Source organism: Ochotona princeps, chromosome 26 (genome assembly GCF_030435755.1).
Source record: "Ochotona princeps isolate mOchPri1 chromosome 26, mOchPri1.hap1, whole genome shotgun sequence".
Classification (NCBI taxonomy): Eukaryota; Metazoa; Chordata; class Mammalia; order Lagomorpha; family Ochotonidae; genus Ochotona; species Ochotona princeps.
Genome location: NC_080857.1, coordinates 27072110 through 27096538, shown reverse-complemented (window position 1 = coordinate 27096538; position 24429 = coordinate 27072110). Strand labels below are relative to the sequence as shown.

General features: G+C 41.1%; 1 protein-coding gene across 1 annotated transcript in view; it reads left to right on the top strand.

The window, feature by feature from the left end:
* RHOJ (ras homolog family member J) overlaps nt 1-24429 on the top strand; it is a 168377-nt gene that overhangs the window by 77578 nt on the left and 66370 nt on the right. Inside the window, exon 2 of the mRNA XM_058655107.1 lies at nt 9796-9990. Within this exon, the coding sequence (XP_058511090.1) occupies nt 9796-9990 (195 nt within the window). The remainder of the gene's footprint in view (nt 1-9795; nt 9991-24429) is intronic.

Here is a 24429-nt window from a genome sequence, read left to right as displayed (position 1 = left end):
AACAAATGTGGTTTCCAACTGGCAGTTTCTGCACTACACTGCAGTGCAGACTTCAGAGCTCCAAACCCATGTGGGCCAGTCTTCCATGCAGTGTCACTTGGATGTCCCACAGGTCCCTCAGCTTTACCTGCCACCCTGAAATTTTGACCTTCCCCTATAAAACTGTGTGGCCTTCCCTGTTTATTTATTTCAGTAAACACTGAATCCTTCCAGTCGACTAAGGGAGACACAGGATCTTATTGCTGCATCCTGTCTTCCTTCCTGCCATATTAAATGAGTGGCCGAGCCCTACTGATCCTGTGTCTAAATATGTCATCTATTTTCATTTGCATTCAAAAGAGGCGAGCATGAGCCACGTGCAATGACTCAATTGGCTAATCCTCCCTTGCAAACACTGGGATCCCATATGGGCACCAGTTCATGTCCTGGCTGTTCCACTCCCCATCCAACTGCCTGCTTATGGCTTGGGAAAGCAACAGAGAATGACCCAAAGCCTTGGGACACTACACCCATGTAGGAGACATGGAAGAAGCTCCTAGCTCCTGGCTTTGGAAAAAAAGCTGGAGCTGGATTGGAAGTGAAACAGTCATGACCCAAACTGATGCCCATTTGGGATACTGGTTTGGTAGGCAGAGGATTAGGTTGCTACACCAGCAACCTTTTCTCCTTTCTTTCTTTTTGTTTTAATTGGGATGAGCCTTTGGTTCTTTTTTAAGTCTAAAACAGGTAGCACTGTGTCCACTTACTGCCCGTTGTGTGATTTTTCAGCTGTCAGAATTTGGAGAAACTCTGGACCAGTCACATGGGGACACTGTAGGCTTTAAAAAAGTATTTCAATATCTTTATGAAGAATGGGTAGCCACTGAGAGACCTCAAGCTGGACACCTGCATGCTCCTGTCATTATTTGGTACAGATGCTGTGGAATCATGCAGGTTAGAGAAGCACAAATGTGAGATGAAGGGAGGCCAGTCGGAGGCTGCTGTGGTGGAGAGATGGTGGCTGCTGGTATGGGAGCAAATGAGAGGGTGATAATGTGTTGAATCAAGCTCACAAAAGATAAGCTTATTTTATCACAGAAAGATGGAAATTGTGCATATGGGGGAGTCTTTTAAAAGTTCATGAAAATTGCATTTTGTGAATATAATTCTAAATGGATTTCAGGGTTGTTTTGCAGGAAAAAAAAAAAACAACTTTAAACCCTTATCTTTCAGCTTGATCTTTCCATGAACTCTCTCTTTTTAATATAATTTATTTATTTTTGTAGGAATGCAGATTTACAGAGAGAAGGAGAGACAGACAGAAAGATATTCCATCAGCATCCTACATGGGCTCTGGTTGGCTCCCTAATTTTGGCCTGAGAAAACCAGCAGAAGATGCCCCCAAGCACTTGTGGCCCTGAACCTAAGAGGGAGACCCAGATGAAGCTCCTGGCACCTGATTTCAGCTTGCTCTGGCTATGGCTGTTGCAGCCATTTGGGGAGTGAATACGGAGGCAGAAGACCCATCTCTCTCTCTCTCTCTCTCTCTCTCTCTCTCTCTCTCTCATTGTATCTCCCTCTCTCTGTGTAACTCTGACCTTGAAAAGGGAAGGGAAGGGAAGGGAACGGAAGGGAACGGAAGGGAATGTTCTGTCAGAGGCCATGTCACTCAGTCTCTCACAAAGCAAGAAATGTTAGCCAGCTGAACCAATTCCCATCATGTTCCAATAGCCTCCCAGTTCTGCTATCAGTGCTTCTGGTTCAATTGTAGCATTTAGATGTGGCATTCAACTGTCCTCCAGCAGTACATTGTCTGCTTCTGGGAGCAGAGAAGAGCATCATCACATACTAGGGAAAGAAAGTAACTCTCTTCAATGGAGACTTTCACTCCAGGTCATTCTTTGTAACAAATCATTTTACTCCTAACATGGAAAATCATGAGACACCAATTTTCAAACAGGGAATGATACTGTTTGAGAGCCTTAGATCACTAATACACACCACCTGAGCAAACACTTGAGACTATGCTCCATCCAGCAACGTAATGCTGTTTTCAGATCCTCATGAAGGAGGGTTTGTTATGCTTTCTCTCATTGCAAAAGCTTGTCAGCACCCTTCTTCTCCCCAACAGTTCTTCCTATATTCCCTATGTCATCATTATTTTTCCTTTTCGTTAATCATTCCCGTTATCATAAAAAAATGCTATTCTTAAAAAAGAAAAAACTTTGATTTCCCCAATTCCTCTCTTAAATTTCCCTGTGTTCACACATTCGTACCTACAAACTTTACCAGAATCGCTCTGCCAAAAATGCCAGTGACCTATTATCAATAAATTTGACAATCAGTTTCCATTCGTCCTCCTCTTTACACATCAGCTATATTTGGCATGATGTCTTAACTTTGCATTAAAAGTTAATACTGTAATCATATAGTAATCTTGATAATAATAGCTAACCTCCTTAACACAGCTGATCTTATGGGGAACTTTTTGACATTTCAGCGTTTTACATTGTTTAAGTTTCAAACCAGGGTACGGATGTCTCTCTCCCGAGACAGTGATCATTTCTAGGTGATGGAAGCATCCAAACCCTCTTCTAGCTTCTCTGATGGTATCAGTGCTTCTGTCACTTCTTCATCCAGTGAACAGCATCTTCACTTGCTACCTTAGTTCATTTGCTGTTGTCCTGGCAAAATACCTGAGACCTAGCCGTTAGTAAATAATAGACTTCATGTGTCTTACGGTTCTCAGGGTTACTCTGCTCTGATTGCCTTCCCGCTGGAATGTAAGCTGATGAAACATCAACGATGCTTTCTATCTGATTTGTTCACTGCAATATCCCCCAACATAGCAAATACTATTGCAGAAGTCAATGGAAATTGTAAACTGCTTCTAGTCATGTTCCTGAACCTGTGCTGTCTACCTAAAATCATATCATTTTTTTTATTTTAAAAGCTTGAAGAGAAAGCGTGATGTGATCTTAAGCTTCAGACTTGAAAATGAATGTCCACTGCACCATTTAAACTAACACCTGGGCCTCTGTCTCTCTTTAAGAACAATTGAAATCATGACACCTTAGTCCCCCTATCTTTTGAAAAACTCAGACATGGTCAGTGCGCATGTAATCATTGTTGCTTAAATGTTAGTAGCCTCTGTTTCCCTTTGTTCCTTCCTCTTTGATTTCAGTAAGAAGTTGTGTCTTCTATCTGGTAAAGTCTGAACAGGACTGGCAAAGGTTTTACTTTGCAAGTCAGCTAGTATGTAATAGTTTCTTGGAGTACTGGGAGGAGAAGCACTTGGGGACCATGTCTGATTCAATAGACCAGCACCACCTCATTGGAAGGAACATAGTACCTGAGTAGACTCAACCATCGTGGACTTAAAGGTTTATCATTTTGTCACATAGAGACATCCTTTATTTCTCAAATTTCTCATTGGATCTGTCTAGCATAGCTAAGAGCAACTAGGCTATACCAGTGTCTATTTTAAAATTATTTCAGATGTTAAGAAATGCTTAAGAAAAGCATTGGAGAATCTTTTTTCTACAACAGCATATCAAACTGTGATTGCACTGTCACATCATTTGGTGCTATCTACACCTTTCAACACATGAAGGCCTGGTTTTAAGACCATGAAAGTTTGGGAAACCAACCTTCACCAAGCCATGTCTTCAAGAGATTTTGAAAACCCACCTTTACTTTCAGGAAGCTTCCCCAGGACACAAAACAAATTTGAACATTGTTTTTAGATCTTCAGTTCAGAATAATTTAAGATCAAGCATTGTATTGATTCCAATAGTGTAAAAAAACAAATGCAAAGTGTATGAGACAGATGTTAAGCGAAAAAAAGAACTTTAGAAATGGCTATAATTATCCTCCCCAAACGGTATGGTATTCATCAAATTGACTTGTCCCTGTATCAGCACCTGTTATGTTTTTCCTGATGCAGAGAATGTAGCAGCTTAATTGTCAAAATATGTACTGTGTCCAAAATACACCTTGCAGGAAGGAAGAGTGTCGAGAAAATAGTACCAAAAACAGTCAACGTCTGTAACAATAAGCTTTACGCTTTTGTAAACAAAGTAGAAGAAATACGTGTTTCCTATTATGTGCCAAACTTATCTACTGGAAGAAATAAAACAAGATATGAGACTGCTATTATTCTGTTTCAAATCAAAAAATCTGTCACTAATGATGTAGCCTTTTCATGCAAGCTCCATGTATGAAGTTCCATGTTTATAGATCTAATCCTGTGGATTATGCAAAGGATGCCCATGAAAATGGGGGAGAACATTTTTCAACAGTAACCCTTGACTAGAGAATTTTTGGAATCGGTTGCAGAGATTAACATAGCCAAGGAGATAGTGTGAGGCCCCCATCCAGGGAAACTGCTTGAATGCTGACCCTAGCACTTCCTAGCTGTGGGCACACAGTCACTCTGTGACTGGGATAGCCCTTCAATAAAATAATGACTTGACAGCACCTGCTTTTTGCAATTCCAGTAAGATCAGGTGTGTTAAAGAGGTTACTATAGGATTACAGCATTATTATTGGTTCAAGTATATTTTCACACCCTCTTGTTGTATCAGTATGTGGAGTTTCCTTGTTACCTTCCACCCCTTTTACATCCTTATAGTTTGTTGGGCACCAAAGGAGGAGCCTTGATTGACCTAAACCCAACAAGATATCCCACCTAAGCTACCTGGGGAGTGGGGCTTGCAGAAATGAAATTTGAAGAAAGAAAGATCTTGTGAGACAATAAAAATGATAATATAGAAAAAAAATAATCTTTGGGTATCTGCAGAGTGGACAAATGTCATTATGAAATCTCTACATTTAAAACAACACATAAATGCCATTACTTGGGTTTTACTGTCAGTGGAATTAAGCCTGAATGTTTTATAAATATGAGCACTTTTGTATAGGAGGATGAAATAAAGGTTGGGTAAAAAGCATATGTAAAATTTCCAAAAACCAAGCTATTTTTAAGCACATTGCCTTTCATAATAAAGTCATTACAAAGTTGAAGTAAAGAAGCGTTACCTTCAGACTCCAGAATAAACAAAAGAGACACATATATAAAAAACCCATTATAATTTTTTAATTGTCTGAAAAATTAAGTGAAATACAAAGTAATCTCAAATTACAAAATGGACAAAAACAATAGAATCAAATGTTTAAAGCCACTATTTAACATTGTTGAAGTTCCCACAGTGCTTTTCATAAATTAACACAATAGTGAATAAGAAAATAACAAAATAGGAAATTTTATAAATTTTTTTGTCTTGAAAACAACCACATTTCAGGAATTTTCCACCTTGACAATTACAGGAGTGTCTTTTCAATGGGGGAAAGGGAGGGAGCAGGAAAGGGACACTTAACCTGAAGCCTTTGCATGAAGGATTTTTTAAAATTCATCGAAGATTGAATTAAAAGATTATTTCATTGCAAAACAAATTTGAAAATTCATGCATAGTTCTCTTACGTGTTTTCCATAAACTTTCTGGAGACCCCTCTGTGCTTGGGTTTCAAAATAAACTGAGTTTTTACATTTCATTTTTAATTTCTTTCACATAGTAACTCTTCTATCCTCTGTCCATGACTACGAGGGTTCCAAATCAATGGAGCCTTGAACCTCTTCCGTCTTTTGTCCGAGGAATGTTGATAGATGGGTTGGATGGTGTTTCCTTTCTCTTTCATCCACTTCTCCCATGTAGGGATGGTTCCTAGATCATTACTCCCAGGCCCTCTCACGCATAAGCACTGCATCTAAAATTGAAGCTATGGACTTATTTAAATCTTGGAGGTCTTTATACTTCTCTTTCTTGTGATGCGGGTGATTCCTTGAAACACATTAATTAGCAAATGAGCTGTTCAGGAAGTCTGGTCACACACAGTCCACAGAGTAGAATTCTATTTCCCTTCACAGTTCGTATTTCGCCAGCAAGCAAACAGGAGGTTAGTAACCTGAGGATTCTCACAAGGACTTATTTTTGTGAAGTCAGGGACCAAAGTACCTCCTTCCATACAAAAGAGTCCTCAGCAAATGCATTACTTGTTTACAGACTTTGATGTAATCAGGATCATCTAAGTAGCTTGCCTGTTGACCTGTCTTTCCAGCAAAGTGAGAAACTTTCACCAATCTTCCTTAGGCTCCCAATCCATCCCATACATAAACAAAGACAACAGACTATGACATGACTCAGAGCTACAGAAGTCCAGCCTGTAGTGGTGACACTACGATGCTTACCCTACCAGACAATATGATGTGAGATATATGTTGCGATATGATGTAGGTCATAAGCAATAAATGCAGGCAATGACCCAGTCCAGGCCAGTCTTTGTACAACCTGTTCAGCTTTAGCCATACTCCAATTGATCTTGAGGTTTTGGCTCAGTAAGAGATTTGGATCAGAACCGACAGACCTACATATATCACCTACACACACACACCCCTCAAACCTCGCTCAGACACCTGACTTCCCTTTACCCCAGAGATGGTTTTTTCTGGAATGGAAGAGTCTTGACTATGCTGGGCATTCTGGAATTGTTGGGAACACATCCCACATTCTTAAGACTGGAGTCAAAACACAGAGGTGTCCCATCTGGATTCCTACATGGGGACCAATCCAGAACCAGAAATCTCAAAAATACAATACAGTTGCATTACTTTCAGTTGCAACCACTAGTATGAAGTACAAAACACAAAATGAAAGTTAGGAAGAAAGTCTGGGCATAGGCATAATAAAATTAAAAACAGAAAAATCAAAATTTCATGCAAAAATGCCCTGCTGGCACTTAGGGAAATTCATGTAAAGCCAAAGCTCAGAAAGCAAGAAGGATGGAAGAAATTAAGACTTCTTATGAAAAGCAAAAAATACCACCCAGCAAGATTTAATGCAATGCTGTAAGTTTGTGTAAACGTGGAGCTTGAGGTAAACCCAATAATTAGTGGCTATGTAACCACCACTCAGTCACTTTTATAGATCCAGATTCAAAAACATGAGCATCTGGTAAGGACACACATTAGATAATAGTCTCCATGCCACTTGCAAATCCATCTCTCTAAATTTTTGGAATTAAAATATATTCTGATCATTCCACCTGGGCAAGCAAACACAAGTCTGTTGCCTCACAGCCCTAAAGAAAAAACACTGAATTATCCTTTCATTTTTAAGACGTTGTTATTCAGGTGCAGATCAGTCTCTTAATGGTGAAAAAGATTAATTAAAAGCCGATGTTTGGTGCAGTGGTTGAGACACTGCTTGGAATGCCAACAGTTTTGTATCAGAGTGCCTAGGCTCAAATCTAGATTCTACTGTCAATCCAACTTTCTTCTAATGTACCTCCTGGTAAGATGCAGGTATTGGCTCAGAGAGTCGGGTCCCTGCTACCCAAGTGGGAGAGTCACACTGAGTTCTGTGATCCTGCATGGGCCTGGCCCAGCTCTGGCTGTTGCAGCCGTCAGGGAGTAAATCAGCAGTTAGAGGCTCTCTCTGTGTATGTCTATCTCTATTTCTTTTCTTCCCTCTCTCTCTCTTTCTGTTTCTCTCTCTCAGGGTTGCTTGTCAACTGCAGCACACCTTAGTTGATACATCACAGCCTGACTGAAACACCACCCTTCGCAAGAAATAAGTATCAGGACTCTAATCACTATGGCAAATGTTACTAGAATCAAAAACAAAACAAAGATGAAACTGCATGTATTCTCTGTTGTCACGTGTGATATACGGGAATATACATGAAGGCTCTTCAGAAAGTCCATGGAAAATGGGATTCAATGATCTTTATTTCAGGTAAAAATAATTTTTGAAACCCATGCGTTTTTTTCTTCATGATGTGAATTTTCCATAAACTTTTGTAAGATCCCTTCTACTCTTTTCAAACATTTGTTTATTTTCACCTACTCTCAAGATCAGAGAAGAGAACGAAAGAAAGCGTGAGATCATTCATCCACTGGTTCATTTCTCAAATGTCTGCAATGGCCAGGGCAGGGCTAGGTCAAAGCCAGGAGCCCAGAACTCCATCCAAGCTTGCTCTGTAGATGGCAGCGGCTCAGATATTTGAACCATCGCTTACCGCCTTCTAAGATGCAACAGCAAGAAGCAGATGAGAAACAGAGCAGAACTGGAGCTCAGTACTCCATGTGGGAGGGAAACAACCTAAGTGGGGGCTTTACCCACTGCCCTGCAATGTCTGCCTTATTCTCTGGAGAGCTACCAACTAAAAGCTTTCTCTCCCCAACTCCTCCACCCAAAAGCAAACAAAAACAAGTGATTGGGTAACTTGAATTCTTCAAAATCAGTGTTCAAAAATCTCAAAGAAAGAGCTCTCCTATTTTGATGCGTGTGTCAAACTGATTTGCGGACTTATGCTTATTTTCCGAGAACAAGAGCATTTATCAAACATAGAGTTTCGCTTAGAGTGACCAAACCAACAAATAATTTAACAGCTCTTTGGTAATAAAAGAGGGCCAGGACTAAACAAAAAAGGGAACCGTCCAGCTAACATTAGCATCAGACTCAGACAAGCCAAAAAGTCACCCTCACCCTCACGTTCTAGGATATGAGGCAGAATCCAAGCACATGTCTATTTCCTCAAAAGAAAATGCAAACTTTCCACACCTGATTTATGTAATACAACCGAAAGAGTGTTTGTGTCTGGAATACATATTTGGGTGTTACACTCCAATGGATCAGCTTGTAAATCCAATCTCTCTCTCTCTCTCTCTCTCTCTCTCACACACACACACACACACACACACACACACGTCCCTTGAAAATTTCATGGAAAATGCAACTGAAAAACTTTGAAATCCACATACAAATTTTTCATGGCTTGTATATAGGTTGCAAAACGTTTGGCACCAAAGTAAACAACTTTTGAGTCGGTTTTCCACAAACCTTTGGAAGTACTCTGGTGTTACACCCACAACCTGCAAAGATGCAACCCTGGAGGGTTTGTTTGTGGACCGCAGTGAAGAACAGTGCAGTTTCTCGCTTCACTGTCCGTTTTCAGTGTGAGCTCCCCACCGGTGACTCACTGAGGAATTACGTCATATGTTATCCTACAACTGCTGCTGTGGTTTCTCGGAGCTGGTTCCAGCCCTTCCCCATGCTTCTGGGGCAGACAGGACTCCAGCCAGCCAGGAATGAGCAGCCTCCCTAACGGCGATGGGACAGGAAGCCTGACAGCTTGCGCTTGCAGTGGAACTCCTAGTGTTTTCCCACTCCTTGTCCTGGCATCGTTCCCCACAAGCACAAACACACACACACACACACACACACACACACACACAGCTCCCATTGTTGCAACCTTCTCCAGCCCACTGATCCTAATATGGAATGCAGCAGGAAACCCATGATTTCCTGATACTCGGCAAGCTGGAGGAAGCAAGGGAGGAAAAAAAAAAAAAACACTCCATGAAAAAGCCCAGCTTTCCTCCATGTTAGATGTGAAGTGGAAAATGGGGAGGATTTAGCCAAGTTCCAGCCAGGCTGCAGAGGAGCAGAGCAGAGCGAAACCTTCAGGCTGCTGGAATTTCTAGACTGCCAGGAAGCCTTCTCCCTCCCCCCCGCCACCCCCACCCCTGGGACTCTGGAAGTGAGAATTGCTTAAACCGAGAAGGAAAAGGGACAAACTCTTCGTAGCATTCCTCTGTGTCTGTGTGTGTGTGTGTGTTGTGTGGCCGGCCTTTCTGGACCAGCATGGGAAGCAGCAGCGCGCACCCCAGCCTCCGCGACGTGTCTGGATGATCCAGGGAACCCCAAGTGAGGCAGAGTGAACTCCAGATTCCCGCCGCTTCATGTGCTCTGGGAGCCGCAGAAGAAGCAGCCGCTGGAGCCGCGAGAATGAACGACAGCAGCTGCGGCTGTGGGGACCTGGGCGAGAAGAAGATGCTCAAGTGTGTGGTGGTCGGGGACGGGGCTGTGGGCAAAACCTGCCTGCTCATGAGCTACGCCAACGACGCCTTCCCCGAGGAGTACGTGCCCACCGTGTTTGACCACTATGCAGGTAAGAAAGAGGGGGCGCCGCAAGCTGCGTCAGGATGAACCGGGCGGGAGGGGTGTAGGGGGAGGGGCGAGGAGAGACCCCAAGTTCACAAAGACCTGGCTCAACGCTAACGTCACGGTTAGGTGCGGGCCTGGGAGGTATCAGGTGGCTCACTTTAGGATAAAGAGACTTTGGCTTTGGTGGGAACTGTTTTAAATCTGCGCGTAGGTGCCCTACTCAAAACTTTGCAGAAGAGACGTGGTATGGGAAAACCGTGTGTGCATTTCAAAAGTTTTGGCTCCGCAGTAAACGTATCTTTCAGTTCTATTCTTCGTGAACATGTGAAGTGCCCTCACTCGAGCAATGACTTGGGCAACTGTTGAGGGAACAGTTTGTGCAGCAATCCTTAGTTCAACACCTTAAAGCAAAGGGCAAACGCGGGAAAAAATCTTCCAACTGCCTTCCTAAAGGTGGGTCCAGAGGTTTGGTTCAACATCTGGCTGAAGCGTCACCGACGTTGTATTGCTCACTTTTTCAAATGTAGCGTAATTGCAAAAAGTCAGCATTGGACACACAACTGGGCCAAGAAGGGTTTCTGCCGGTTCTCGTTTCTTCTGCCCGTAACTCAAAGTGCTAAGACTAACAAATAAAACCCTCATTTCTCCCAAACGCCGGCGCTGCATCACACCCGTCGTACTTTCATTTTCTTGGGAGGGAATGATATCTTTAATTAAAGCTTTTAAATATCTATTAGACAATGTGTACCTGGAATTTTTAAAAAAAATTTAATTAAGATGTTTTCTAAAGTAAAAGCGCAAATAAAACCTGATTTGCTTTAAAATCTGTTCAAGACAGACAAAACTAAGCATAAAAGATTTTGAAGCATGATCGTTCAAACCGGCCAGTCTGTCAGCAGATTTGGGGGGGTGAGCTAGAGTTTGTAGGTGTTCTTGTCTGTGAGATACCTAAAATCTTCCACTTTTACTCTCACTTTTTCTCAGAATTTCCAAACAAATCTTACCAAGTTTCTCAGACTGAAACTCATAAAGTCTTCCAGCTTGCAATCACTCAAATGTTATAAAAAGTGAGTTACCAGAGAGCTAGGATGTTGTAAGAGAAACATTTCCCTTCTTTCTTTGTAGTTGGTTTGGGGTCAGAATTAGCACAAGAGAAATGGTCCCCAGAGAAGCAGTGTGTCATTGCTCTGTGACCATCTGAAGTTTTCCTACCAATAGCAAGTGGCTTCTTTTCCAGAACCGGACATTTCCCAAGTTCCCTCCCACCCCTGACTTCCTCCTACATTTATATGACTTGTGACAGAGAAAACCACAAGGAAAACAGAGTGTCCATTTCACAGCAAAGCGGGGGTGGGGCGGGATGTCTGCACACGAGAGTACATTTTCAATGCTGACCCCCTTAAGCTTTTCTGAGGTATAATGACTATGCCCAGAAAATAACATTTGAATGAGAACAAGGAAAAAAAAGAGAGAACAGGTAGAGTTTCATCTTGAGGGCAAAAGAAAGCTAATTATAAAATTCGTTTCTCTGTGCCTTTAGAGAATTAACCAAGATGCCTGACCTGCAAACTTCTTAGCCAGTTTTATCCCACCCACTTCCCCTTGAAAGGGGAAGTGGCTAGTACTTTAACTTCACCAACTTTTACATCAAAGGTGGAATCCAAAATCTACTCGTGAGAGAGGCCTCAGAGGCTTATGAAAATTCTATGTACCACCTCTTATCTGTTGAGTGAAGCGATTACCTACCATGTGCTATCAGAAAGAAAAGGGGGTGGGTAGGTAACATCTTTAGAAACCGAGTAGGTCTGCCACACAATAGGGATCATACAAAGGTAGATCCACAGAAAGATTCTTCAACAATCAAATTCATTTATTACTTTTTAAAGATTTATTGATTTATTTATTTGTTTGTTTATTTATTTATTTATTTATTTTGGAAAGGCAGATTTACAGACAGAAGGAAAAACACAAAGACCTTCTGTCCACTGGTTCATTCCCCCAAGTAGCCTCAATGGCTAGAACTGAGCCAATCCGAAGCCATGCGCTTTCTCCAGTCGGTCTCCCATGTTGATACAGGATCCCAGGGCTTTAGGCCATGTTCAACTGCTTCCTCAGGCCAAAAGTATGGATCTGGAAAGGAAGTGGAGCAGCCAGGACACAAACTGGTGCCCATATGGGATCCCGATGAGTACAAGGCAAGGATTTAGTCACTGAGCCATCATACAGGGCCCTAATATATTGTTTGAATAACGAAGAATCTTGAAGTTATCAGCTACATATTATTTTATGTAGAGACTATTAGAGAGTGCGAGCCCGAATGCCTCACTGGGCTGAAACTGGAGTCAGCTGATTCCTGCTTCCTGCTAAAGTGTACCCTGTGAGGTAGTGCTGATGGCCCAGGTGACTGGGTTTCTGCCATCTACATGAAGGACCTGGGTTGAGATCCCGGGTCTGGCGCAGAATCCACCATTTCAAGCACTTGAAAAGTGAAACAGCGAATATAATATCCCTTTCCCCTCCCTTTCTCCTCTCTTTCTCATACAGGTTTTTTTTTTTTAAGTTTCAAAGTTTTTTCTAATAGGAAATGATCGTAATGAAGAGTTCATTTCTATCAGCAGAATGATACCCTCCACCACAGCATCCAGCACCTTTTACCCACCAACCTTCTCATAGATGATCTGGTTGGACAGACCCCTCACGTAATTGTGTGAGAATTACCACCATCTATAAAAGAACTAAATGCCTTCTTCTCCATTTGGATGTATCATTCAGGCCCTGGGCTCTATTAGTCCACCCAAAAATGACAATCCACAATTGTTACTGACTTTGTAGAAAATTGTGATTTCAAGAGAACTACGATTTGTCACTGAAACCTCCCATCCTGAGAAAGTGGGGCTGCATGAGTAAGGACGGAAGTGCAATGTTCTGCTCAAGGTGGTCAGTTCTGAAGCAGACTGACACAGCTCTAACCCTGCCTCTGTCACTTACTCTGTAGCCTGGAGCAGGTGACTTCATCCCTCTGTGCCTTTGTTATCAAAGGAAAAACAAGGCCAATAAAGGTAGCAGGACTGTTTGCAAGAATAAAAGAAGTGTTGGGTGCATAGTAGCTATCAGTATGAAAATTAGTATTTGCATACAGCTAACAGAAGAAATTAAAAGGTAATTAAAAGAACAAGACTACAACGAGGGAAAACAGAACTCACTAAGAGTAGGATGTGGTGGGCCTTGTTTTGGGAACATTGATAACTGACAAATGTCTGTTCGTGGAGTACTACTAGTAAGATGCTAACTTGTGAGGAGAAATATTCATTCTGCATGAATGGTGGGCAGGAAATTCAACAACTAACTAGGAAAAAATATGTTAAGCTTCAAGCTTTTAACCCCTCTATCCACCTCCAGAATACAAAATATGTGTCTACCCTGTAGTTTTTCTTGTCACCCCAAGCAGAACTCCCTGCTCCATCTCCCATCTGTCTCCAGGAATTCACTCACTGTGCCACTGGATAACAACTGATTCGTCTCGCTGTGCTGTGAGCTCCAATGGGAAAAGGTCTTGCCTTGCCAAACCCAATGGCTACTTTTCAGTCTTCATCTTGCCCTCTCAGAAGCTTTTCAGTGGCTTATTGCTCTGTTTAAAACACTTTCTTTGTTTGGTTTCTGGGCTGCCATATCTCTTTGCTTTCAATCCACTTTCCAGCAAGTCTCTCCATCTTCCCTGTCACCTACGCCATTTCCTCCCAACCACTAAGTGTTGGCACAACTCAGTGTTCGTCCTATTGTTCCATTAGTCTATGTGTCTATTTTTTTACTGTCTATTTTGTACCATACTGTTTTGATTATAACAGCCCTGAGTTATATCTTTAAATCTGCCATTATGATGTTGTTCACTTTAATGTTATTAAAGTTGTTTTGGTTCTACAGGGTATTTTACATTTCCAGATGAATTTTAGGGCTGTCTTTCCTAGTTCTGTGAGGAATATCCTTAGAATAATGATGGGAATTGTATTGAATCATAAATTGTTTGCGGTATAGACATTTTGATATATTAATCATTTCAACTCAGGAACATAGGGGCTTTTGTCATCTTTTAGATGTAGTTCCTTGTAGTTCCTTCCTTAATATTTTACGATTTCCATTATAGAGATCTCCTATATCTTCAGTTAGTTTTTCCCAAGTTATTTATTTACATTTTGTAGCTATTGTACATAGGATTGTTTGTGTAAATTCATTTTCACTCAGATTGCTATTGGTGCAGAAAAAGCTATTAATGTTTGTGTGTCAACTTCGTATTCTGCAACTTCCTATTAAAGATTTGTTTTGTTTTTGTTTGAAAGGCATAGTGAGAGAGAGAGAGAAATCTTCCATTAGCTAGTTCTGAAGCCAGCGCTTCTTCAAGATCGCCCATGTGGATGCAGAGGCCCAAAGACTTGAGCAACTTCTGCTGCTCTCCCGGGCTATAAGCAGGGAGCTAAATCTGAACCGGACCAGCCAGAATATGAACCAACATCCATATGGGATGTTGGCTCCACAGGAAGAGCCAAGTTGCCAGTCCCTATGTTCTCAGTTTGATGAATTCTCTTATCAATTCTCTTTTTTCTATTTTTATTGCTATTATTATTTTCCATGATATAATTTTGAAGTATGCAGAGTCCCCCGCTACATCTCTTCCCTTCCCATTCTACCCACACACACAATTTTCACCCATGTTATTATATTATAGTCCTGCAGCAATAGTCACAAGTCAACTTTCTGCTGCTTAGATATATTATGGAATTGTAGGCTTAGACAACGGCAGAAAAATCTAGTATTGTCAATAATAGTTTCATTAGGAGTCCTTCTTTTATTCCGGAATAGGTAGAGATGCATGCTGCAACATAGCTTCACATCCTGGTATGCTACCTTCTACTATACAGATCATTTATGAGAATATATGTATATGCTTACTTACCTATATAACTATTCATTTTGTATTTTGCATGGCTATTGCCTTATATCAGACAGAACATATGATATTTGTCCTTTGGGAAATGATTTATTTCACCAAGCATAATGTTACCTCTTGGTGGAGTCTTTTGGTTCTCCTATATTAAAGAATTATGTCATCTATAACAAGGATAATTTGGTTTTCTCCTTTCCAATTTATGTCCCCCTTGGTGTCTTTTTCTTGCCTAGTGGTTCTGGCTAAGCCTTCCAGAATGAAAATGAATAATAGTGGTAAGGGTGTTCATCCTTATCTAGTACCAGATGTTGGTCAAGCTTCTCCTAGCTTTTTCCCATTCAGTAAGATATTGATTGTGGAATGGTTGCATATTTCCTTTATTATGTTGAACTATGTTCTTTCTATACCCAATTCTTTAAGATTTTCATCATGAAAGGATGTTGTATTTTATTAGATGTGTTCCCTGCACCTATTCATATAACCATATGGTTTTTATCCTGCATTGACTGATGTGAATTTCTTGAATCATCCCTGCAACCCTGGATAAATCCTACTTGGTCACAGTGGACTAACAAATATTTCATATCTGACCAAATTTTTTAAAGCATTTAATTACTTACAATTTTTGATTTAATATAATCTTTGTACATTTTATGGGTTTCACTACATTATATCACCACATGTATACAGCATAGTTGAATTAATTCAGATAATTGTGCTTTCTATTTTTGTAATCTCTTCATTATGTTCAAAGCCCACCAGCAACCTTCTTCTAGGTCTTCCTAAGTATATAATCCTGTGGGAGAGCTACAGGAACCCACCGTGCTGTGGAGGACCGTAACCCATAACATCTTTCCCAGCGTGATCTGGGGTCCATTATAAACCTCCCGCTATGCCCTACACTTTCTATCCTCTAGCAATCATTATTCTGGGTCCAGAATAATGAGTCCAGAGAAGCTGTTTTTTTAACTTCCATATATGTAAGGGAGAGCATGTGGAATTTGTCTTTCGGTGTCTGGTTTATTTAACTTGACAATGATCTCTAGCTCCACCCATTTTGCGCAAATGTCAGGATTCCATTCTTTTATAGCTGAATAAATATTCCATCATGTATATATTCCCCATTTTCTTTATCCCCTCATCCACTAATGGGCATAAAGGTTCATTCCATACCTTGGCTTTTGGGAGTAAGGCAGCAGGAAGCACAGGAGTACAGCTGTTTCTTTAAGATGCTGATTTCATATCCTTTGGATATAAACCTAGAAGTGGGATAGCTGGCTTATATGGTAGTTTTGGTTTTAGTTTTGAGATGAACTTCCATACTGTTCTTCATGATTGTTTCCATTTTCATTCCCACCAGCTGTATATAAGGGCTGCCTCTTCTCCAGGTTCTCACCTCGCAGAATTTCTCTGCTCTCTTATACACTCTTGCCCATATAAGTACTCTTCACTGTCTGACAACCAGTTTCTGAGAACAAAATCTTTAATATTATACACAATGCCTTTCTTCCTTTAATAACACCCTCTTCTCTAATCATATCATTAGTTACCATCCCTTCCTCCTACAACCAATTCAGCATTGAGAATATTGCACATTTCTAGTCTGGTCATGTGTTGTCTTCATTCTTGCTCAAGCCACCTCTGTCTCACACCCAAACTACCATAAGCAACTCCTTCAAACAATTGTACTCCATCCTTTATCATGGAGCCCTATCACCACACCAACCTCATTTATGAACACTTAGCTATTTCTGTTGTGGTCACGTGGTCCATCTTCCTATCTCTCGAGTATATCAAACTTCTTTTTCCCTCTTTTTGCCCCAGTCTGAGACTATTCCCCAGACGTATCTTACCTTCAAGTGATCACATTTTTTAACACATACATACAAACACATACACAGACACCAGTTCACTCTTCAACCTCTTTTACTGCTATGTACTTCTTCAAAACATTTAATACTAACTGACATTGCAGATTTACTTTCTATCTCCAGCCTTTGAAAAGAGTCCAACGTTTAATAGGCTCTCAATAGACAGTCACCGAATAATTGAATTAGTTCGTTTTACTCATCAAGTCCCTTCAGCATTTAGACAATTCCTAGACCATTAGTTTTTTGATGATAGCAGCAATTTACCTTGCAGTTAAGATGTTCATATTCCACATTAAACCCAACCCAAGTTTAATTCCCAGCTTCGGCTCCTGACTCCAGCTTCCTGCTAATGCATGGGAAATGGCAGTGATGGCTCCAGTGACTGGGTTTCTGGCAGTGATGGCTCCAGTGATTGGGTTTCTGGCAGTGATGGCTCCAGTGACTGGGTTTCTGGCAGTGATGGCTCCAGTGACTGGGTTTCTGGCAGCGATTGCTCCAGTGACTGGGTTTCTGGCAGTGATGGCTCCAGTGACTGGGTTTCTGGCCATGATGGCTCCAGTGACTGGGTTTCTGCCACCCATGTGGAAGACCTGGATTCAGTTCTTAGATTCTCATTCAGACCCTGGGGCTCAGCTGTAGCCATTCTATGGTATAACTAATAGAGCCTCTGTCTGCGACACCAGCATCCTATATTGATAGCAGTTTGTATCCTGCTGCTCTACTTCCATTCGAGCCCCCTGCTAATGGTCTGGGGAAAGCAGCGGACGATGGTGTGTGTGTTTAGGACCTTGTCCTCCACGTAGGAGACTTAGAAGAAACTCCTAGTTCCTGACTTCAGTCTGATAAAGCCCAGGCCAATGGGGAGTAAAGCAGCAGATAGAAAATTCTCTCTCTCTCTCTCTCTCTCTCTCTGGCTTTCAAATAAAAAAATAAATCTTTTTTTAAAAAATCTTGATGCATAAGTGAACAGACTGCTGTTCAGTAGCTATTTTCCTAGAATTTAACACTTATGCATTCATTACATGTGTTACATTTGCATCTTAAGCTATCTTTCACATGTTCAATCTTTTAATCTATACTATAATTCTAGTACAGCATTGAATTTTCATGACCTAAGAATATAGTATCACTTCTATTGAATCATGTATTCCACTGTGTGTAAAATGTATGAATGTCACTTGGTATTCCTTCATCCACATCACAAAGCTGACCTAAATTTAGAGTGACCCATTTAAACATCTATAATTTTTATTTACATTATACATTCTAGAGCAATCACAGCTTCCATAGGACTATGACGAAAGAGGGTCCTGGGTTCACTCATGTCTGTTATAATCACAGCCAGGAAACATCTACTTCCTCCTCCCTTGCAAGAATGACTCAAGATATCCCAGCGACGTTTACAGCCTTCACAGCTTATCATGTCTTCATCCTGTCTCCATCATATTTAGCCTTGATCATTACACCCCTAAATTATCCTTATCAATGCATACTTTGCATACCAAATGAGGGCAGGATAAGACTTTAATTTTGAGTTTAATCAAATTGTGTGGCTGGCTTGCATGTTTGGACGCGTGGGTGTAGAAAATAAGTCAAATCCACTTGAAATCTGTGAGCACCTGATTCATTATTTCCACTACCCTCTTTTCTCCATTAAAACTGATTGTCTCTGGATCTTTGTTCCTTACTAGGGCTTCTTAGTGAAAAGCCACCAAACTAAGAATTGAACTTTAACCCATGTTTTTGCCAACTCAGGCTGCCTAATGCAGGAACTGAACACAAGTCATGAAAAGAAGGAAGGTTGAACTACTTTGTGTCATTAGTATCTCAGCCGTGTTTTGTAATAGGAAACTGTTTGCACAGAGTTGGGAGTCAGGTCTAACTTTTTTCACCAAACTGAATACAGTTAGCCCAAGGTAGATTCAGTCAAAACTTCAATGGGCAGAGCCAGGGCTGGGGGAAGAAAAAAAAACACAAAAATAATGAATAGGGAATCAAAACAGAGTTCTAGGCTTATAAAGGACTATTTTATAGTTCTGCCCACCTGGAAAAATGTACTCAAGCATTTCTCTTGTACTCTTTGTGAAATTGAGAGTCTCTGAAAAAAGGAGGAGATTCATTTTGGGTAAGCCACAGAAAACTTACAGGAATTTTTACTACTATGAAAGAATTCCAAGGCTCTTAAGTTTGACAAAACATTACAGAAATTTATGAAAGAAGAAACATAAATGGGCAGGTGTAACCACTCGTTCTGCTTCTTCTTAAGGTAAGGATGCTCAGAAACCCCAGAGTCTCAGGAAGGGGATTTGGCAGAGCAGTGAAGAAGTCATTTGAGATACCCACATTCCACATTGGCATGGATTTCAGACTCCGCTCCCAGGTTCAGCTTCCTGCTTGTGTGCACCCTGGGAGACAGCACGTGTTGGTGGTTCAAGTAGTTGAATCCCTGCCTCCCATAGAGGAGATTCACATTGAATTCCCAGCTCCTGGCTTCAGTTTGGCCCAACTTCAGCCATTGTGAGGACGTGGGGAGTAAACCAGAAGATGTAGTCATCTATCATTTGTGTCTCTACTTTCTATTTCAATAAAATTTAGCATAAGCATTCAATGTCCCAATATCTGTGTTTGACAGTATCTCTGGGGTCCCAGAGGTGACATAAAGGTATGAGATATCACAAAGGAGTTTGTGGAAAGGAGGCATTAAAAGGAGGTGTACTTTGCTACAACCCGTTTTCAATATCCAAGGCACAGTTTTTAAGCTATGCTTTTGCCATGAAGTGCATTTTTGAAATTTACTTATTATTCATTCATATGTAGAAGGCAGAGAGACAAACAGAGATTTCCCGCTTGCTGATTACATCTTATGTACCTGCAATAGCCAGAGATGAACCAGGCCAAAGAAGGAGAGTGAAATGCCATTGGTGAGCTTTCAGAAGATCATTCATAAGCATGAATTTAAAATTTCTCACACCAAAATAAGTTTCCCTTTTAATTTCATTCTCCATAAACTTTTTGAAGTGACCTCACACAGTGACAGGAATCATACATACAGCGAGCTCCCTACAAGACTTTGGGAGTGCAATTGGCACTAAGAAAGTTGAAACAGGCTGCAGAGATGATTGATTTGAGCCTTTCTACTAGAAATAGGAAAATGGAATCAAGGCCAGAATGCAGCATCAGCAATTAAGCCTCTGCCTGTGATGCCAGCATCCCCTGTGGCCACAAGTTTGAGTCCCACCTGCTCCACTTTCATCTAGCTCCCTGAAAGTGCACCTGGGAAAACAGCAAAAGATGATCCAAATGCTTGGGCCCCTGCACCCATGTGGGAGACCCAGAAGAAGCTCTGGACTCTGGCACATGAAAGATTCTCCATCCTGCTTTCTCTGAAACTCTGCATTTCAAATAATTAAAAAATAAAATTTTTAAAAAGTAAAAACAAAAAAAGAAGCAAGGAATGATAGCAAGGGGAAGAAAAAATAAGTGTTGAGAACAGAGCTGCAAAAAAAAAAAAAGCCAAGTTCCAGGGTCAAAAACTGCATCAGCCATCAATGACCTTTTGGCCTTGCAACATCAGGCGACAACAATCCAAGAACTGTGTCCAAGTCGGGCCTCAGTAAACAGGTTTCCTGTGAATGAGAAGACTTGTGATGCCACACAACCAGGCTGCCTTTACCATCCACGTTAGAAAAGCTTTGTAAATGTTACTTCCTGACTATCCATCAAAGTTGGGCTTCAGATAAGCTACCATTTTCAGAAGCTTCCAACTTGCCGTCTTCTTTTGGGACAAGTGGAAAATCTGCCTGGTAGATGTCTCAGCACATCAGACATCTCTGTTAGGGCATAGGGTTGCCATCTTCTACAAAGGCAGCATGAAGGAGGACAGCAAACACAGGGCTCCTCAGGGAAGAGCCAGTAGGACATTTCAATGAAAACTGTCTCGCTCATTAATCCTGGGCACAAGATCCACCGAGATCCTGGCCTACGTATTGCAATCTGGCTGAAATGTACTTTCCCGCCAACAAACTCCCATGAGCTCTTTCAGCTTAGTTGACAGAATCCAAACAGTTAATTTTCCAGGGATAACACAGCCAGGATAAATCCATCATGAATTCAATAGGGACCAACTCTGCGTCACAGAGGAGCCTGGCATTGATCCTGAACACTCTGAACTTCAACCTTTTGGATGTGCCCAATTTTCAGAAAACAAAGAAATCTCATTTTATGGTTTCATTTATCATTTTGTCATGGTTTCACAATACTCATACAGCTTCCCTTTCTTTATTTGAGAGTCAAAGAACCAGAGATAAACATACAGAGAGAACTCCCATAAGCTACTTTCATTTTCAGTACCCACAACAGTCAGGGCTGGACCAGTCAGAGCCAGGAGCCACAAACACAATTCAGGTCTCCAGCCATCACTTGCTGCTCCCCAAAGATTACACCTGCAGGAAACTGCAGTCAGGAACCAAATATAGTACCAAATGCAGGATCTCCGGCACAGAATAGGGGCACACCAAATGGCATGTTAATGACTAGGCCAGAAGCCCACCCACAGCACAGCTTCCATCCACTGTGCTTTTCTGAAGTGAATTTATTTTTGGCCATGTAAGACTCTGCAAGCAGTACAGTGGTAAGTATAAGACACAATGCCACCACCATGCATGTGAGCTTCCATTACAATGGATAAGTACTTCCATAGCTCGTGCTGCGATCAGGCATCCCTAAAGTATTTTCAGTCATGAGTTTGTACTATGCTTGGACTGATCCTATGAGATGTAATACTTTTCTGAACTTTTTAATGAGAAAACTGAGGCACAAAGCTGTTCATCAATTGTCTTTGGGTTCAGCATCCTTTAAAGGAACAAGTGTAGGCTATGGAGTAGTAAAGAGTAGACATAGCATATAGATTTATACCTGGTAGCATCGATCAAAAAGCTGCTGTTTGAGTATGCTAACCTATTGCATGTCAGGGATTGGCTCAAAGCAGGGTGTTCCTCACCACTGTTACGCTCCTGGACAGACCCTCCAGCCACTACTGGTGCTTTTCTTCATGTTTTCACTTAACAACCAAGCCCTTCCACCCTGTGCTGGTCTCATCCCCTGTAATCCAATATCTCATCCCCTGTAATCCCATAGTTACGTGCAACCAACCAGTCTAACGAGATAGAACATGGAGAAATCTGAATGGAAAGTTTTATGGGCCAGTCCTGGAAGTACAGGCATCATTTCCAGTTACATTCATCAGCCCACACCTCATTCTACAGGAAGCTGAGGGGAAAATGTCCACCCATGTATTCAGCGAAGGGAAATATGGCATTTTGATGGAAATTAGCAAGCCATGGCCCCCAAATATCCTTGCTTACTTTTTCTCACATGTAAGACAGTTCCCTTTTTGTCCCAAGAGAACCATGCAGAGTCCTATTCCATCACTGTCCCCAGAACATCTGTAGTGTGATTTAAATATGGTTCTCGTAGTCAAATAAAAACCAAGCCTTCTGCCCCATACACATAGTTGTCTCCCATGCAATAGTGCAACAAGAAGATAAGCAAAATATCCAAACACCCATGCAGAAAGGGAGGACTGGGAGACACATAGTAGTAATAATAGCCTCACAACAATCTAGGGAAAATCTGCTATTTGTGGATCAGATCTAATCGATTTTTAACCCTGTATGATCATTACTAAGTTTGTTTTCATCAATCTGTGTTTTAAAATGCCCAAATTGAGTTTGTTGTTTGTTTGTTTGTTCTATTTCACCAGAGGAAGAAGAAGAAAGAAAAAAGAGAGAAAGAGAGAAAAAGATCTTCCAATCACAGGTTCATTCCCTAAATGCATGCAACATCAAGGCTTGGGCCAAGGTGGGGCCAGGAGCTGGGAACACAATCCAGGTCTCTCCCATGTGAGCCATCACTGAGGCTCCCTCTCTGTTCGCATTAGCAGGAAGCTGGGGTCAAGAACAGAGCCAGATATCACACCCAAGCACCCCAATGTGAGATGCAGACATCTTAACCAATAGGCCAAAGGCAAGCCGCCCCAGTCTTGCGTTACACACAAGGTAACAACTGGTGCACACTGGCATTCCGGCTTTGTCCAACCTTTCCATCCAGTGCTAGGAGCTCAATAGGAGATAGTTTTGCTTCTGGTTTTCACAGATAATAACAAAATGTTCTGCCACAGTTTTGACATAGACCTTCATCTTCCCAACTTCATCATTCATCAGCATCTGTCACCTAAAAGCTAATCCAACCACTCGCATAGTTTAGGTGGTCTTAGTGATAAATTTTCTCCTCTAGGTACATTAGGGAACCATAGATGCAACAAATATAGAATGGTTCTGATTTTTAGAACCCTATTTCTTCATCATGTAAAAGATGTGAGCAGGTATCTGGGATGGTGAAATGGTTTCGTTCCGTGTGGTTATTCAGGGATCTACTTTTTGCCACTGATGGACTTTTCCATCATCCAGGACTTTGTAGCACTCCGTATGAAGACAGTAGATGTAATAACAAGGAATGAAGACAGGGAGGGCAGGACTGGCCAAGTCCATGTGTGGCATACATCACTTCTGCTCACAGACTCAGAGGTAGGTCACACACCATTGCAGGGAATGCTAGCTAACTGCCCAAGGAAAGGACAATGAGGCTCCAATGGACACTTACAAATCAGCACTGGTCACTAAGTTAAAAATTGTTTCCATCAACTACAATATTCACAGAAAAACAATCTAAGCTTCTCTGCACACACTGTTTTATTAGCTCTTTGTTTAATTACAAATTGCATACTGATGTGTCTCCAACATGTCTGGTCATCAGTAAAGCTGGTTGCTATAAAATAAGATTCTTGGGTCCAAGCCAGAATGGCTAACCCAGAGCCATGAAGAGAAGAGCTGTGAACATGAATCCAGCAAGCATCATATGTGTTTTATGAATCAACCTGTGAACCCATCATTTGACAGTTGAAAACCATTTGAAAATAACAAATTCATATAACTCAGCCAATGCAATTGAATAAGCTCGGAAAACCCTTTTTATACTATGTAAGTACATACAAATCAAGCCAAAAGAAGCAATTCTGTAATCAACCATCAATCAGTAAAATGCAATATAAGAAACAGATTACATACACAACACAATAACTTCGGAGCTTCTAATAGGTTGCGTAAAACAGAAGGGACCTTGAGGAATTCTCAGAAAAGCTGTCCAATTCCTAAATGAAGAATTGGGCTGCACTCAACCAAAATACATAGCTGTGACAGGGACACAGAGATTATTGAAGACTACAGAAGGAGGAGCGGGAGAAAATATGTGGAATTTTCAAAAAGTCCATGAGAAAAACAAATGTAAGCCAGACAAAGCCAGACAAGGGGGCTCTCTGCCTTGTGGTAAAACCATGAGAAAAAAAATGTCCTGGTGTAAAAATAAAACATCTTTCTAAAAAAAATAAATTATATATGAAGTTTGAAATATTTTCACCACAAATACAATATATTTTCCATAAATTTTTCAAGTCTTTTTAGGTATAATTTATATACATATCAAATTCAGCCATGAGAAGTGGACAGATTTTTAGTGAATGTACAGACTTGTGGACTATCACCACTTGCAATCTTAGAATCTGCTCCACACACTCAAA